The 18,594-nt window shown below is 38.6% G+C and overlaps 1 protein-coding gene across 4 annotated transcripts in view; it reads right to left on the reverse strand.

Annotated features, from left to right (window-relative positions):
* The window catches only part of SMG1 (SMG1 nonsense mediated mRNA decay associated PI3K related kinase), a 122,605-nt gene extending 104,855 nt beyond the window's left edge, over positions 1 to 17,750 (reverse strand). Inside the window, exon 1 of one of the 4 annotated variants that reach the window (XM_078152865.1) lies at positions 17,542 to 17,750. In XM_078152865.1, the coding sequence (XP_078008991.1) occupies positions 17,542 to 17,627 (86 nt within the window). In that variant the 5' untranslated portion in view covers positions 17,628 to 17,750. The remainder of the gene's footprint in view (positions 1 to 17,541) is intronic. The other 3 variants (XM_078152864.1, XM_020965321.2, XM_078152866.1) reach the window with 3 other exon arrangements.
* Between the last annotated feature and the right edge of the window lie 844 nt (positions 17,751 to 18,594).

Here is an 18,594-nt window from a genome sequence, read left to right on the forward strand (position 1 = left end):
GTATTAAGGGGTTGGGATTTTTTTGCGTGTGTTTTTAAAATTTGCTCTATCAGGTATCTTTTGTCTGATCCTAAGGCTGAGTCAGAAAATATGGAGAGGTCCTCTTCAGGGAGGAAAGAAGGAAGTAAGGCAAAGACAGAGACAGATAGACAGACACTAGATATAGATTACAAAGGGTTTTAAGTGCCAAGGTAAGGAGTTTTTACTTTATTCTAGAAACAGTAAGAATCCATTGAAAGCACCTGAGTGAGACAGTGAGGTGGTCAGGCTAGTCTTTAAGGAAATTTCTTTTGGCAGCCGTGTGAAGGGTGGATTGGAGAGAGACCAGATTGGAAGCTAAGAGTCTAAAGAGATCATAATGAGGATCTGAATTAGAATGCTGGCCATGAGTTGTAAAAAAGAGATGTTGAAGATAACTAAAATCTGAGGACAAGACTTAGCAACTACATTTATTGTAACTGTTGTGTTTGGTTTGGTGTTTTTTTTTTAGGGGAAAGAAAAGAAAATAAATGCTTGTTTATTGAAAAAAAATAAAAGTCTCCCTACCAAAATTAAAAGGCTGCATTGGCTTTTTTCCCCCTGCAATGTTATCCTTCAATGAGTTTCCAACTTCTCTGAATTCCTAAATACCCACATTTTCGTGCCATACAATTTATAGTGAATTATAGACTGTTTTATCATGTATTTTAGTGCCTCTGACGTTAAATATTATGCTCCTTGTTAAAAGAGACTTTGTTCAACTTCTGCATCCTCCTATAACACCCAGTACTGTCTCTGCAGTTCCTACACTAACATAGGGCCTGGCACATAATAGGAGCTTAATACTTATTGAGACACGATTGTGCAATAGGAACTGACTAGCACATGAGTTATGATTGTTAAAAACAAAACCAAAAAAGATAAATCAATGTGTAATTTAATTAAACCTAAAAATGTCATGGCCAAAATTTTGCACATCTTAGATTCTTATATCTTCTATCTTACGTTCAGCTTTCATTATATAATTTTGCACATATTCTTGTGAATACAGGAAAGGAAACCTAAAATACAGATGACACACTCATTAGTATGCAGAATGCATACTGATTTTTAATTATCTTTAGTGCTAACAATTTATTTAAAGTAAAGAAAGTCAAGATAGGTAAATAATGTTGTTATTTAAAAAGAAATAATTTTTGTCACATAAATTTCAAGAGCTTTTGCACAAACAAAATCAATGAAGACAGAATTAAAAGAGAAGTATTAAAATATTTGCATCAAACATCGTCAATAAATGTTTGCTAAGGAATTAACATAAATATATACCACTAAGAGCTATTTTCCAATAGGTATGAACAAAGTTTTAAAAAGAAATGCAATCAGTCAATAAACATTTATTAAGCACCTACTATGCGCCGTGTACTATGCTAAACACTGGGAATACAGAAAGAGGCAAAAGACAGTTCCTACCTTCAAGGAGTTCACAATCTAACATGGGAGACAACAAGCAAATAAATGTATATAAACAAGCTATACACAGGTTAAATAGGAAATAATTAAAAGGGAGGACTCATTAGAATTAAGAAGGATTGAGAAAAGCTTTCTGTAGAAGATGGGATTTTAGCTGGAAATTAAAGAAAGCCAGGAGTCAGAAGAGAGCATTCCAGGCATGGGGGATAGTCAGAGAAAATGCCAAGAGCATTTGGAAAGATAGAGTATGTTGTTTCTGAAGTAGTAAGAAAGCCAGTGTCACTGAATTAGGTGTAAGAAGACTGGTGAGGGAAATGTTGGCATAGTTTATGATGGGCTCTGAACACAAAACAGAGGACTTTTGGTTTTGATACTGGAAGTGATAGGGAGTTTATTGAGTCCTGAGGACCTGAGCTTTAGGAAAATCACTTTGGTGACTGAATAGCAGGTAGATTACAGGACAAAGGGACTGGACGTGGGCAGATTCACCGAGCAGGGTACTGCAGCAGTCCAAGAGTGAGTCTATACCAGGGTAGTGGCATAGAGAAAAGAAGAAGAGAAAAAGGGGGCATATTCAAGGTATGTTGTAAGGGTGAACTGACAGGCCTTGGCAACAGCTTGGTTATAAGAGGTGCAAGACAGTGACGAGCAGAATATGACACCTAGGTTGTAAGCCTGAGGCACTGGGAGGATGATGTTGCCCTCTACAGTAATAGGAAAAAGGTGGGGGTGCGGGGAGGGAAGGAAGATAATTAGTTTAGTTTTGGACATAGTAAAGTTTAAGATGTCTACTGGACTTCCAAAAGCAGTTGGAGACTCGAGGCTGGCAGAAAAGGTAGATTTGAGAATCAACAGCATAGAGATGGTAATTAAATCCAAAGGAGCTGATAAGATGATCAAGTGAAGCAGTACTAAGGCAAAAAAAAAGGACCCAATACAGAACCCAGTGGGTCATCCATGGTTAGCGAGAATGACCTAGATGAGGAACCAGGCAAAGGAGACTGAGAAAGAATGGTCTGATAAAGCTGGAAAACCAGGAGCAAATGGTGTCCCAAAAGCCTAAAGAGAAGACAGCATCAAGAAGAATGATCAACAGTGTCAAAGGATGCAGACAGGTCAAGAATGAGGACTAAGAAAATTCCACTGGATTTGGCAATTAAGAGATATTGGTCATTTTGGAAAGAACAGTTTCTGAGAGTGATAAGATTGGAAGCCCAATTGTAAGGAGTGAGAAAAGAGCAAAGTGGAAGCAACTGTTGCAGACAGCAAAGTATGAATGACCACACAAAAATATGTTCCAAGTACCCCTTTGCCCACATGGGACACATTTCAAAAGTTTTTTCCACTAACTCTTAGATTTTACGTCATATCATTCAAATTGGCAAATGTGACAAAAAAGAAGAATAGTTCATACAGGAGGAATTACAGGAAGATAGGCATACTGATGGACTGTTGGGGAAGCTCTGAAGTAGTCCAAATCATTTTGTATGTCAATTTGGCATTATGCAAGAAAAGTGACTACCTGTTCAAATCCTTTGACCCAGAAATTCTTCTGAATGGTACAATATACCCCAATATAATATATAATATCAAAGTAAGAAATAAAATATTCAGAGCAATTTTTCAGGGGTAACAAGAAATCTGGAAATGGCTAGGTTGGAAAAAGGGTGGTATATGAATGAAATGGAATATTATTGTTAAGTAAGAAATAAATAGGAGGAACTCAGAGAAATATATGAAGATTTATATGAACTAATGCAGGATTGAAGAAAAACTGAAAGATACAAAATAAACACAATATAAATTGAAAAATTGCTAAAAGAAAGTAGTATATAGAGTAACTGAAAAATCAATGAAGATCTAGTCTAGAACAGATCATAAAACTTACAAAGGCCACAATACATTGTTAGATTTTGTTAATGAATCAAATATTTCTGCTTAATTCTTTTTTCTTTGTCACAAAGGAGTGGAAGGCATTCAATGGAGAGGCAAGGTTTAAATGACTGATGTCAACTGGCATCAATAATTTTTTTTAAGTAAACGACTATGTCCTATTTTTCACTCTTACCATACTTAGCAATTTTAAATAACAAGTGAACACTTAGCACTGCCTTTAAAGTAATTTGTTTTCCAATGCAACCAGTTTTTGAGTATCTGACATCAATAGATAGGCATAAATTAAGCTAGAATTGAAAGAAAATTAATTTAGCCATGTTGCACAAAGAAACAAAATGTTACACCTACCACCTCCTCCCCTTTTAAAGAGTAACAGATAAACTGTCACCTATGTCTGTAAATCGTGACCTTTTGACACAATTAAAATTTTGCTCAGAATTAATAACTAAGAAATAGTCACATCAATGAGTAGTAATATCTTCTTCCTACCCAAGCTTCCAATATAGCTCTTGGTAGCAAATTTTATAAAGCAAAGTACCATGGAATCTGTACTTGTCCCTGAGCTACTTCACATTTTAAATGACTTGGATAACAGCATAGATGGAATGCTTATAAAATCTATTAATGATGCAAAGACCAAAAGGATAGTTGAAACTATGGATGAAAGTCAGGATCCAAAAAGATCTTGACAGACTATCAGTCTGAATTCGTTAAGAAATTTAATATTCTACCACCATCCCTAAAGTTTCAAAAATCAAGTTCACAAATATGAGAGGATAGCAGTTCTCCTGAAAAAGATCTGGACTGCAAGTTCAAGTGCAAGATCACTGAGTCATAGAATTTAGAGCCAGATTTACACTTTAAGAATATCAAAAATTGACAACTGGGTGGCAGATGAATTGGAAGGAAGAGACTAGAAGCAGGAAAAGCAATTAGGAAGCAATGGTAAAAACAGAAAACAAACAAAAAAACAGGCAAGGGGCTACATAAGAGTCTAAATTAGGATGGTGGACATGTGAATAAAGAAAAGGGGAGGAGGTGCATCATTATCAAAGTAGAATCAACAAGATTTGGCAAGCGTTTTGATGTGAGAGAAGAGCAGAGAGAAGGATAAAGAATGACTGTGAGACTGCAAGTTTGACTGTGGGGATAGTAGTGCCCTTGACAGAAATATGGCATTAGGAAGAAGGGAGATTTTGAGGGAAAAGTTGAGTTTGGTTTTGGACATGTTAAGTTTAGGATGTTTACAAGACACCCATTTAGTTAAATATGTCCAATGGGCATTTGGTAATATGGGAGTGGAGTTCAGAAGAAATGGAAATCATGTACACATAAATGATAGATGAACTCAAGGGAGCTGTTAAGATTACTAAGATTACAGAAGGGTGCAGGAAAAGGCCCTGGGTTACACCCTACATAAGTAATGGGCAATACTGATGATCTCACAAAGGACACTGAGGAAAGGCCAGCCAGGTAGGAAGGAAATCAGGGGAGGACAGTAGGTCTAGGAAGAAAGGATAGTCAATTAAAATAAGCACTTATTATGTGCCAAGTATTGTGTTAGAAGCAAGATGTCAAATGTTGCAGAGAGGTCCAGAAAGATAAGAACTGAGAAAAGGCTCTAAGTCACTAGTAGGAACTCAAGTTCCCCCCTTCAAGTCCTAGGGTCAAGTGCTACCTCTTCTTAGAAGCCTTCCCTTCATCCCCAAGTGAAAATGACTTCTCTGAACTCTAACTTCTCAGAGAACTTGTTCTGGACCTTTGTTTTGCATTTATTTATCACTTTGCTTTATCAGTTATTTGCATATATTAGATAGGTAATCACATAAAGTGCTCTCTTAGTATTATAATCTCAGTTCTCAAAGGTCATCTATTATAACACCCTCATTTTACACAAAGAAACTGAGGCCCAGGGAGCATAAGTGACTTGTCCAGGGTCAAACAGGGAGCAGCAAGAGACAGAATTTAAAACCAGGTTCTCAGACTCCAGAACCAATGCTCTTTCCATTAGGCCATGCTATTCCACTATTAACTTGAGTACTGAGAATCTGAATAATAAAGAATACTGAGGTCTGAAGGCAGAACACAACTATTTAAGATGGGGAAAAAAATGGAGATAAGTCTAGGTTTTTTCCAGGTCTGTTTGTTTTGGGGAAAAAGAAGGGACAGACATGTGGGCATATTTGTAAAGGATACAGAAGGAACACACAGAAAAGGAGAACCTAAAAGTTATAAGGGCAAAGTGAAGAGTCAATCAAAAAAGCAAGCTCCCAGAGGGCAGGAAGGGATGAGATCAAAGGCATAAGTAGAGTAGTTGGTATTTGCAAGGTTAATATCTAATATTTTTCTTCTCTGTGTAAATTCTGAGAATAGTAACTGATATTTACACAATCTTGTGGATAATACATTAACCTGAGACCTAAAACATCAAATCTTCCTTTATAGAGAGTTTGAATATTCATTCACCGAAATGGTCATTTCTGGCCCCTATGGAAAATAAAAATTTGCGTTGGCTATTTTTAACCCAAGCTCAACAGTCTTCGAGAGACACTGATTCAGCTCCTATTACAATTTCTCATCTCCCATCCTCCTATCCCCTTTGTCAGCAGGTCCTGGAAGCATTCCAAAAGCATCCCATCAAGCCTGGGAAATGGCCAAGACTGAAAGGAAATCTCTTATTCCATGACCTCCCAGGTTGAGTAAGAAGGACAAATCCTGAAACGTTCCAAAGAAATTGTCCTCCAGACCTTCAGGAAAATCCCAAAATGCAGAACTGAGGGAAATATCATTAAAAGCAATTAAATGCTTAAAGGGATTCCAAATAAAAGTCGTCTTTAAATTTTTAGGCAATTGGGGTTAAGTGACTTGCCCAGGGTCACACAGCTAGTAAGTGTCAAATGATTGATCTGAGGCCGCATTTGAACTCGGGTCCTCCTGACTTCAGGGCCAGTGCTCTATCCACTGTGCCACCTAGCTGCCCCAAAAATCTTCTTTAAAAAGCATACACTATGACCAGGAAAGTATGCTATTCAAGTGGATAGACCTCTGGCCTTGCAGTCAGGAGAATTTGAGTTCAAATCCAGCCTCAGACACTTGACACTTACTAGCTATGTGACCATGGGCAAGTCACTTAACCCCAACTGCCTCACCAAAAAGAAAAAAAAAAGAAAAGAAAAGCTATTCAGTATTAATTGCACTATTTCAGCACCTGTCGAATTTTCTGCTTCTATTTTGCGTCTTTCTACAAAATCCACTTCATAGCACTGTAGAAAAATGTATATATTTTTCTAAATAGGAAAATACATTGGCCAAAACAACCCACAGACTGCCATATTTTTGAGATGTTTTACTAGTTGAAAGCACATGAAAAGGTACCCTTACAAATCAATTGATGACAAAGGCAGTATGACAGACATACTGAAAAGAGTGCTAGATTTGTCATCAAGGGGGCCTGGGTTCCAAATCCTGGCTCTAGCTGTTTAACCTTGGCTAAGATATTTCACCACTTTGGGGCCCTCCCCCCCAGTTTTCTCATCTGTAAAATGGAGTGGAAGGGAGCGACTAGATCAGGGGTGGAGAACCTGCAGCCTCAAGGCCATGTGTGGCCCTCTAGGTCCTCAAGTGTGGCCCTTTGACTGAATCCAAACTTCACAGAACAAATTCTCTTAATAAAAGATTTGTTTTGGGGGCAGCTACGTGGCGCAGTGGATAGAACACTGGCCCTGGATTCAGGAGGACCTGAGTACAAATCCACCCTCAGACACATAACACTTGCTAGCTGTGTGACCCTGGGCAAGTCACTTAACCTCCACTGCCCAACCAAAACCAAGACAAAAACAAAAAAAGATTTGTTCTGTAAAACTTGGACTCAATCAAAAGGCTGCACCCAAGGACTAGAAAGGCCATTTGTGGCCTCTAGGCTGCAGGTTCCCCACCCCTGGACTAGATGGACTGTTAGAGTCCTTCCAGCTTTAGATCTATTACAAAATGATTATAATCAATTACAAATAATTAACTCATTAAAATAAAGGGAGAGAGAGGCAAAAACACTGGTCTTTATGAACCAAATCACAACATCAGCATTTAAAACACGTAAGGATACTAAGATATGAGCTTCATTTTTTAACTGATCAAGAAAAGTGATAGTCTGATTTCTCACAATCCTATTAAAGCATACTATAAGAAACAAAAAAATACTATGCAGTTTGACCATCTCTAATGCTGAAGAGATCTACAGAACATAATATATAGAAGCAAATGAGCATGGTAAATTAGTGTTTGATAAACCCAAAGATTCCTGTTATTGGGGCAAGAACTCACTATTCCACAAAAACAGGTGGGAAAACTAGAACACAGTCTGGCAGAAATAAGGCATAGACCAGCATCTTACACTGTATACAAGATAAGCTCAAAATAGATACATGATTCAGATACAAAAGGTGATAGAGGCAAATTAGGGGAACAAGGAAAAAATTATGTGTCAATTCAATGGCTAGGGGAAGAGTTCATTATCAAACAAGAGATACAGACAATCACAGGAGAAAAAATGAATAATTTTGATTATATTAAATTAAAAAGGGTTTGTACAAATGCCTATGCAGCAAAAATCAGAAGGAAAGCAGGAAACAGGGGGAATTTTTAATGGTGAACTTCTCTGATACAAGTTTTATTTCTCAAATATAAAGGAAAATGAGCCAAATTTATAAAACTAAGAGATCTAGAGTAGCAATGTTATGTACTGTGAGCAAATGACCAAACCACTAAAAATCTTAAACCTAACCAAGGATTATTGGCACTAAAGCATAATATTCTAGCTATATTAACACCTATACATTCTATAATTTGTACATCTTAACAGCTATACTAAAGGACATATGCAAAAAATGTTTACTTCCATATTCTATAATCATGGAGCAAATATAATCTATAATCTATAACCAATATAAACACAGTAAAATCCACCATGGTAAAACATACCTAAGTTGTATACTCATCATTCCTCTCACACACAGAAGTGTTTTTTGGGGGTTTTTTGACAGGTGACCTTTAAACAAAAGTTTTTCCTGGCAAGAAAATTCAGCCTTCTTGGCAAGTGCGCTTTTTTTTTTTAAAGGGACTACTGCCTACAAAATTACTTGGAAAACAAAACAAAACCAAAAAAGAAAACAAAGTCTGCTACTCTAACTTCAGAAATTAAGATAATCAATAGGTAGGAGGAAACCTCACACAGTGTTTAACATTTGCTAGAGTTAAAAATTAACTGACCTGGCCTGATGAAGCCATGCTAGACCAACCTCATTTCTTTTGACAGGATAACTAAGCTAGTGGTTTTAACTGGTCAAGCACGAGAAGCGATGGTCTTATTTCCAGCAATACTAGAAGTGTATTATAGTATAGTGTACTATAATAAACAAAAACGTACTATTCAATTTAATCATACCTAATGCCAAAAAGATTTATAGTATATAATGTATAGAAGCAAATGGAGGAATGCTACGGATATAGTTTACCTAGATTCCGGCAAACTTTTGGTTTGTCTCATATGGTGTTTGTTAAGAAGATGGAAAGTTACAAACTACAAGATGATACAAACAAAATTTAGAACTTAGTTGAGTGGTTGGATTCAAAATTGAGTAGCTGTTAATGGTAAGGATATTCAGTGTCAACAGAGCAGTACCTCAGGATTCTGCTTCTGGCATTGTGCTATTTTAACATTTTTATCAATGACTTGGATAAAGTAATAGATGATAGGCTCATCAAACGGGATAACTAACAAGATGACAGAGTCAGGATCTAGTAAGATCTTGACTGGCAAAGAACTGTGGGAAGAATTTAGTAAGATGAAATTCCAAAAGGATTAAATATAAAGTCTTATACCTGGATACAAAAAACCCCCCAACAATTTCAAAAGTGTAAGATAATGGAGAGACAGCAGTTGTTGGGGGAAAAAAACTGGAAGTTTTTGTGGACTAAAAGCTCCATAGTGGCTTCCTTGAGTCAATAATATGACGTGATATCCAAAAAAAGTTAATGTGATCTTGAGCTACAATGGAAAAGGCACAGCTTCTAGGAATAAGGAAGTAATAATCCCACAATACTCCATACTCATCAGACATCACCTGGAATAGTGTATTCAATTCTGGGTACCACATTTTAAAAAGGACACTGATATACTGAAGAGCATCCAGCAGAGGGCAACCAAGAAAGTGAAGGGCCTCAGTTTATAATTCTATGATCAATTCAAATACCCTAATTTTACCACGAGATCCACATAATCTCTACATTTTTATTCATCTTGCATTATGAGCAATAACATACCGAGTTATAACTTAATACAAGTAGATTTTTAAAAATTTCTTTAAAGTTATTTATTATTTAAATTAATTTGTATAGTACTTTAAGGTCTGTAAAATGCGTTTCATATATTATCTCATTTGGTCCTGAGAACAATCCTTTTAGATAGATTAAGCGATGTGCCCAGCAAATCAGGGGCAGGATTTGAGTTCAAGTCTTTCAGATTCCAATAAAAAAGGTTAAGAATCTCTTGCTCTAAAAAAATCTCACATTTATTTCATTTCCATATTTACATTTGCAATGAAAGACACAAATTTTAATAATTTATGACTGCTTCATTAAATACTAACCTGAGTATATAAATAATACTGTTTGGATTTATACTATAATGGTGATAACATTTTTCTCAGGAAAAAGGTATCAACTTCATTCAACTGAGCAAATCCTCTTATTCTATAAAGTGAGGACAGAACAAAGGGATCAACTCATTTTACTATTTAGAAAATTATCAAGGACTCAATCCTAAGAACAAGGTGTTTTGCTTAATTTTCTTGCCAGAGGAACAAAAATGAGGCTCTGGAAACTAAAATTTATTAAGAAAAGAACTAAGGATGCAAAATCTTGGGGCTTGGGTATAATGACCTAAGAAGTTGAACATCAAGAAGTTTGATCATTTCAGGAAATTAAGACAGTAAAAAATAGGATGGCACCTAGAAGGAAACTAAGTAAACAGTCTGAAAAATAAAAGGAAATACGAAAGCAACCTTAAGTACATCAGGTTTAAGACGACGGTTTAGAAAAACGTTGCTCTCTCAACAGCAATGGAAGAAAAATTCCTAACAAGCTACTAAAAGAGCAGAGAGTTTTAAGAGTCCTCCTCACCTCAGGTGGGTAACACCTGAGGAGTCACATTCAAGTATGAAAAAAATAAAATGTTTTCAAATTTCTAGGTCCAAAGACTTGCATAACAAGGTTACTCAAGATCTACTTCAAATTACTGCAGTCAATTGTAATTTGTATAATTTATAGCCTATAAGAATTTATTAAGCCCCTTCTGTGGGCCAGTCATTGTGATAAGCACTGAGAATAAAAAGAAAGGCAAAAGACAGTTCCTGTTCTCCAAGAGCTCACAGTCTAATGGGGGAGAAAATGTGCAAACAAATATATATACACAAAAAAAACTATATACACAGGAGAAATACGAAATAATCAACAGAGGGAAGACACTAAAATTAGGATGGACTGAGATGATAGGAAAAAGAGTAAATGTACTATTGACTTTTATTTTGGGAATGTTGGAAGAGAACCAAAAGTATAATTTCCCATACAGAAAAACTTGGTAAAGATCATTCAAATAAATATTGCAGCACAGTGGACAGGAAAGCTAGCCTCAGAGTCAGGAAGACCTGAATTCAAGTCCCACCTGACAAAACTGACTGTAAGACATAGGGAAAGTCATGTGCCCTGAAAAATTCTAAGACTAACCTGAAAAAAACATGCTGATCTGCACTGGTGGAGGGAATTTCCCTGTCTAGGAGGTCTTTACGTGTCAATGAAATTATAAGTCCAATATTTATTCATACACACACATATGATTTTAAGATCTTGGGATTCTATGAAAAAGTTAAACTTCTAAAAGGAAAATCCCTGATAAAATAATCAAATTTTCTTTCTTGACAATATGGCTGAAAAAGAGGGTATCTTGATTTGGGAAAATTAAGTTTAGCCAAGATCACCTTCTGCTCGGTACACAACTAGATACACAACTGGATCTTCCCCCACCCCAAGTCCTAAATAGTTCAACATAAACCTCTAAGATAGCATTTCCCAAAATAATATGACCACAGCACAATTCGAAGCATGAACTATACTGATGAAATTTATAAATGCTAATGGCAAGGGGATAGGCATCTATAACAGTCCTAGAAAAAACAAGAAGAACTGAAAAAATATGGGGGCAAAAAAGATAGAGAATATTAAATCCATTTTCATACTGAACACTGGTTTACAATATTTTTATACAAACATTCTACACTGCATATTTTAGAGGCGAAAATCTCATTAAAAAATCAGTAAGTAATAGCAATTTACAATGTATCATCATCCATAAAATGAAGGGGCAACCAGATGCCTCTAAAGTCTCTTCCAGCTTTACATTTCTTATCCTATGACTACTTTTCAATAATCAACTATTTCTATAGCTAAAGGGGATGATCACAGCCCCCCAAGTTTCTCTTAAAAACACTTTAACTACAATAACACTGTCTTGTAAAAATCCACTCCTGTCTGCTACAAACAGAAACAAATTAGCAGAGTCCTCTTTCTGGAGTACTTTACTAGTATGAACATCAAGCTCAGTTCACATTAAATCTATAAATGGGGTCCCACTAGTAGGTTTCAGAACTCAGAATTCCTGAACTTAAGGGAAAAAAGCAGTTAGGATCTTAATTAAAGTCAAAATTTTTTCCCATGGGGTTTTCCATCTAACTCAACACGAATCAGCAAAGTAGAGCTGAATGGGGGGGGGTAGGGGAGAGAGGAAATAGGGGAAGAACCCTGGCACTACATGGTATGGCTTGGAATGTTGCATGTAGGAATCAGTTAGTCAAAAAATATTTATTTACTATGCACCAGCCCCGTGCTAAGTGCTAGGGATAAAAGGAAAGGCAAAAACAAAAACAAAAAAATATGATCCCTGCTCTTAAGGAGCTCATATTCTAATGAGGAAAATGGCAGGCAAAAAAGAGTACACACAAGATAGATACAGTGTAAATGGAAGGTAATCTCAGTGGGAACCAAAAAGTGAAATAAAACAGGGGTCAGGAACAAAGCAACTTACAAAGAACCACTTCAGAAAACTTTTGTAAAACAAAGCCCATACTGTTGATCCTGAAGACTTATAACCCAGTCACTACTTCCCCAGGCCTCCACATTCCTCAACAGTAAAATGACCGACTGAATCCTATGACCTATCAATTTTGGGTGATACATCATCATGTTTCAAACTAATCACCATGAATAAACTGAAAAGTCAGTGGACGATGTTCAAAAGGGGCAACTGAAGAGGAATTCAACTTAAAAGGAGAAAAACTGTACTAAGATAATAATAGCTAGAATTAATACAGGGCTTACAATTCACAAAATACATGTCATCTCATCCAATCCTCACAACAATTCTGTCTGGTAGATTATCCTCATTTTATAGATTAATTAACTGATGCTCATAGAAATGAAGTGAATTTCCAGGATTACCCAGATATTAAGTATCTAGGGGAAGATTTGAACCCTAGTTTTCTTAATTCCAGGGTCAACATTCTATTCAGTGTCCCACTTAACAAGGGATGGAACATGACTTGCTTTGTAAACATTAAGATTCTGAGATCAGCAAAGGCCCCTAAGTTAGCAATGTAATGCCATAGACAAAAAAGAAAACGTAATACTAGGCTGTAAAGGATGTGAGAACTATGAGTGCCATTTCTCCTTAACTTGGTGTTAGGATGTTTTAAGGGAATCATTATAAGAGAAGCATTAATACAATTATGAAAAACCTACAAACTATCTAAATGAAAGCAACAAAAACAATTCAAGTCTTGGGAAGTAACTTTTAAAGAAAAATCAAAAAGTTCACTTGATACAGAAAGAAACTGGGGATGAGCCAATAGCCTACAACTCTATCAAAGTACATATCATGTAAAAATGACAGTGATTTCTGTGTTCCCGCTGATGTGATTTTAAAAAAAGCAACTATAGGATATTGGAGGAATTTATTTTTAATTAGAAAGGAACCCTTTAAGAGTCCTGTGAGACACTAATATATAAAAAGAATTTGTGGGTTTGCCTTCTCTGAGGATTAATATCCTTACCCAAGAGTTTCAAGAACTATATTTCATATAATATATTTGCAATACTAACCGAAGTATATACTGCTAATGCCACATAGATAAAAATTGTAAACAGGATAATTTTCTCTCAATCACATACCTGGTAGTCAAACAATGTAGAAATGACTTTCCCTCTGTTCATTATTTCCAATTTGTTCTGTATATAACTTGTTTGTACATGGTTGTAGGCTGTCTCCCCTACACGGCCTGTCTTTTTACCTTTGTTTCTGACATGCCATAGGCACTTAATAAGGTTTACTGACTATGGACTGAAAGCTCAGACTGGCTAAGTACAGATACTGCTAGATTCCTTTCAAAACAAAAATTTTCAGGTCTCCTGATTCAAAAGTGAAATATTTTTTTCTAAACAAATTATGAAAGTTCTCAATTCTGTGCCTCTAAATAAAAACCAACAAAATTCAAACTTAATAACTGTAACATAAGCTGACTTCAAATACAATTTTAAAACACTTCAATTTAACAAACATTATTTATTAAGGATCTCAGGGCAAGGCACAGTGAATAAAAAGACAAAACGAAACAAACAAAATACTGCCCTCGAGGAGCTTTTTATTTTGCCTTGGAGAATAAAATCAGGCACACAAATAAACACAAAGTAATTTTAAGAGAGTCAGAGTTTAATAACTGAGGGTTATCAGAAATGGCATTTAGGAGGTGTCACTTCATTATCAGATTTCTACCCTAATTGGTAGAGAATTCCTACAGGTTTTTTCCTAGAGCAGAGGAGAGCAAAGGGAAAGGGAAAAGGGGTGGTGGGGAAGCCCCTAAGGGAAGGAGAGGGAGAAAGTGAGAAGGGGATCGAGAGAGCTTGAACTCTGAGGTCGGAGAATCGTTTTGATGTAACTTCTCAATGCTATGTAACTACCTCTACCAATTGGGCCAGGTATATTACCTTGATAAAAAGGATACTACTACTGGTTCTACCATCAAAATAATGAGAAGGTCTAACTCTGGTATCCAAATTAAGTTCTGGGAAATCTAATCCTGGCCTCTGAATTCAAACATATAAATACCAACACTAATTCAATCTGACCTGAATAAATCATTTAACTTATGGGGATAACCCTTCTTCAGTGTTTATTGGATGTAACTGGTATTTTCTGTTCTTCTGTCCTTTTCTTTCCTTAAAGATGCTATTTAGAGAGAAAACATCTTTGGGGTAAACACAAAGCACATTTACAAGAACTGTGTTTTGAAGCGCACTGTGTATTTATTTGGGCACAATTTTTTCTTGTTATCTCAGAGTTCCATGTATATTAAAGGCACCTTGGGAGGCCTCTTGAGTAGTTAAAAAAAAGTTTATTAGAGTTTCTATGAATAAGAAAAAAGAAAATAAAGCAAGGCTATATAAATGCTTAATGATAATGTGCTTCCCATGGAGATTAGTTTACACTGCAGCATGACAGTAGGTCTGCTCAGCTACAAGGGACATTTCCTGTCAATATGAAGTACCTCATGTGTCTGTCAATTGACTCAACAGTACCATACCACAGACTAACTGGCAAACAGGAACTAATTAGAATTGCTTTTTCAAAAGCCTGAGCCAAGGAAAAGTCCAACAGGATGTTACAAACAGAAAAGAAACCAAAGGAAAAGGAAAAGGACAGAAAAATCAAATTCATATAGACTTTCAGAAGAGCAATAAGGAATCTTGCACTGAAAGAATGAAAGAAGCTCCACAAGCATAAAAACAGTAAGCTTCATTTAAACTGAAATGAAGTTCAAATTCCATTTGGCTAACCACATTCTGCCATTACTTCTGAAAAAGACTTGCTGCCTCAGAATAACTTTTAAACAGCATATGAACACATAACACTCTCACAAATGTACTAGTGTTTTGTTTTTAAAAAACACTTTGGCAACCTTGTAAGTAAAAAAACTAGTCCATACTTCAATCAATATCCAAAAGGTATTAAAGATAAATCAATTTATTTTCTACTTCCTGACAGTGTAACAGTTTATCTGATAGTGTAGAATGTCAAGATTATCTAGATAAGGTTTTGTAAAGAACTAACAATATCTTATAGAAAAATTTACATTCCAGAGTAAGGCTATATTTTACATTCAGGAAAATAAAGCACTGCCTGCCAAAGATGCCACATGAACACTGATGTGCCATGACAAATTTTATAACTATATAAATGACATTGCTTCATACCTGTCAGAATTAGTCATGTGACTTCAACATGTGGCTGCAATCTGTAGCCTCCTCCATTTACTTGGAGTCCAAATTAAGGCTCTATTTTCTTTTACAAAAGCTCTAGGACCCTTTGTACTTTGGTTGCTAAAATGAGGCTGAGCTCCCCTAAGGTACATGATACACTCAAACAGCAAGAGATAAATAAGACTTCTAAATTAAGGTTCATCTACTGCCCAACTAAAATCCAGATAGTTAACATTTTAATGATATCTAAAACCAAAAGAAAAAAGTCAATGGCAATTACTTAAAATACTTGATGACTTGCAAGGCAATCATCGAACAAAACAAAGGAGTTAAGACAAACCTACAGATTTCAAATAAAGCTATTAAAAATATATCAATATCCTTCACATCTCAGTCCTTTAAAAATTATTTTTTAATAGTCATTAAGTAATATCTTAGGGAAATGTGAATTATGAAATCATACAGAAAATATGATATAAATGATAGAAAATAGAAAAGGCTGTACTGCTATATCATCCCAAAGATAATTTCAAGGTGGTGTTTCTTTTTTAAATCTTGTACCAAAACAAATTTTACATTTTATTAAGTTGCCAAACAATACTGAAATTAAATGCAGTCTTTTTCCAAGCTGAAAAACATTACATGATATATATACACTTACATTTGTTTTTGCCAGCTCCTGAGAAATCATTCTAGTTTGTTTTCCTTTAGTGTATTAATGTGCAGGACACATAAAAAATCCACTAAATCCCCTATCTAGACAACTTTAGTACATAATATAGATTTACCTTAATCGAGTGATCCTACGAGTCCCTCTATACTTGATCTTAAACTGCAATCATTCCACTGTCTATTAGAAAAATTTCTTAGGCCTTCAAAATTGTAGGAATATCAGGTGCCAAAAAGTTACTCACAACTGCCCTAAGATTCAAATGACATAGGAACCACACTTATGGAGAAAACGTTTTCTTCCAAAATTTAATGGCTAAACCTCAATGTGCCAAAACAGCCTCATTTGCACCAAGACAGGGAAAGACTCCTTCTCTAGATTCAATTTTAAACCAGTACTGAAAGAGTCCGGTTCTTCAAGTATGCAGACAGGCAGAGTGGAGTGGGCCTTCCCTCAGAACCAACTGCCCCAGCACCAGGAGAGCCCCCCACAGGTCACAGAACAGGGTGACTTTAAAGGAACTCCCGGACACCCACCCCCAGGTAACAAGGGGATCCAAACCCGGGTCCAGTGAGGTTTGACTCAGGCCTCTGGAGGATGATTTCTGGGGCCCAATTTGCCTTGGGAAGCCCTAAACCCCATTTCCCAGATAAAGGTACCTGGTTAACAAGGTCTTCTCACCCCCGGGGGCAGGGACCTGGCAGTACCCCCAGATTGTCATCCTCTCCTCAACCCCCAATGACTCAAACGCTCCTCCCTCACCCCAACTCCCAGCGCCATCACCCGCACTTGACTGCCCACCCTTTGCCGGGAGCCCAAGGCCCAAGGCCCAGGGACGCGCCTTCCTCTCAGGCTCTCGGCCCACCCCGCCAACCTCCGAGCCCCAAGCAGAAGAGACAGAGTTTAGGCCTCACCTCCCTTCGGCCTGTTCCGAGCCCGGAAGGCCGGGTAGGGGAGGCCGGGAGGCTGCAAAAGCCGCGCCCCGACCCCTGAAAGGGAAGCGAACGGGGTGGAGCGGCTTAGGCCGCGCCTTCCAACACCGAGGCTGCCCAGCTCCCGCTCCGCGCCGCCGCGGCCAGGGGTCCTGGGAGGGAGAGAGCCCGGTCGCCCGTAGGCCTCAGGCCCAGGGCCCGCAGCGAAGAGGCGAGCCGCGGCGAGCCACCCACCTGGGTTGCCAGTCATTCCAGCTCCGTGGATACTTGGTGCCGCCGCCGCCGCTGTTCAGCCGAGACCCCGAGGCTCTGCGGCTCATTACCTTCCCCGACACAACATGGCCAAGCGCCGCCGCCCGAATCTAGAGGCTCTCGAAGCGGCCGCCCATCCGGCAGCCGACCCAGCGCCCCGGCTTCGGCACGGAGAGGGCGAAGCAGCAGGAGCAGCAGCAGCGGCAGGAGGAAGAGGTGGTGAAGGAGGAGGCGGCAGCTGAGGGCGAGCAAGGGGGGGGGAGAAGCACAGCGGCCGTTCCGGGTTCCGCCAGAGCCCGCAGCTCAGCAGGCAGGCACAGGATGAGGAGGCGGAGGCGGCGGCGGGCGGCGTCTTCCAGAGCCGTGCGCGCCGAGCACTAGGAGAAGGAGAGAAAGGAGGCGGAGGCGACTCACAGGGCGCGACCCAAGGCGACAGCTTCCCCGCCTCCCGTGCCGCTCCGGCTCCGCCCGCCGCCCCGCCGCACGGCATGCTGGGAGGGCGGCGCTGGCGCCAGGGCTGTAGAGAGGGGAGGAGGGGAGTGGAGCGGGGTGAAGGGAGGAGCCCAAGGTGCGCGGCCTCCTTCTTGGATGGGGGTGCTGTGGGGGTGCTGGGGTCGCAGCCGCTGAATTCAGGGGTTCCTGTGCTCCCATCTCCTCCCCCCCCTTGGGTTGCTGCTGCGCCTGCCCCAGCTCTGGGCAATCCCTGCCCCTGCCCCCCCCATACCCGCCCGCAGGGAATCATGGGAAAGGGGATTCCCTTCCTCTCCCCCCCACCTCCGCCTCAAGCTCTGGCCCCCCTCTTCCAACACGCACGCCGCACCCGCACACCTGAGCTTATCTTGGGAATCCAGCGCCTGGAGGGGATAACCAGTCACACGTGCAGTCGTCTCCTTGTTCTATAAAACAGACTCCAAACATTGAGAAGATGAAGGGTAACCTCGTTTACTGCCTCTGCTCTGGACCATTGAGATGCTCGCTCACCTTTGATCCACTCATCTGTCCCAGTTGGAAGAGAGAAAAGCAGGGTCCTACTGT

This window comes from Phascolarctos cinereus, unplaced genomic scaffold, assembly GCF_003287225.1.
Source record: "Phascolarctos cinereus isolate Bilbo 61053 unplaced genomic scaffold, phaCin_HiC Scaffold_4;HRSCAF=312, whole genome shotgun sequence".
NCBI classification, from domain to species: Eukaryota; Metazoa; Chordata; class Mammalia; order Diprotodontia; family Phascolarctidae; genus Phascolarctos; species Phascolarctos cinereus.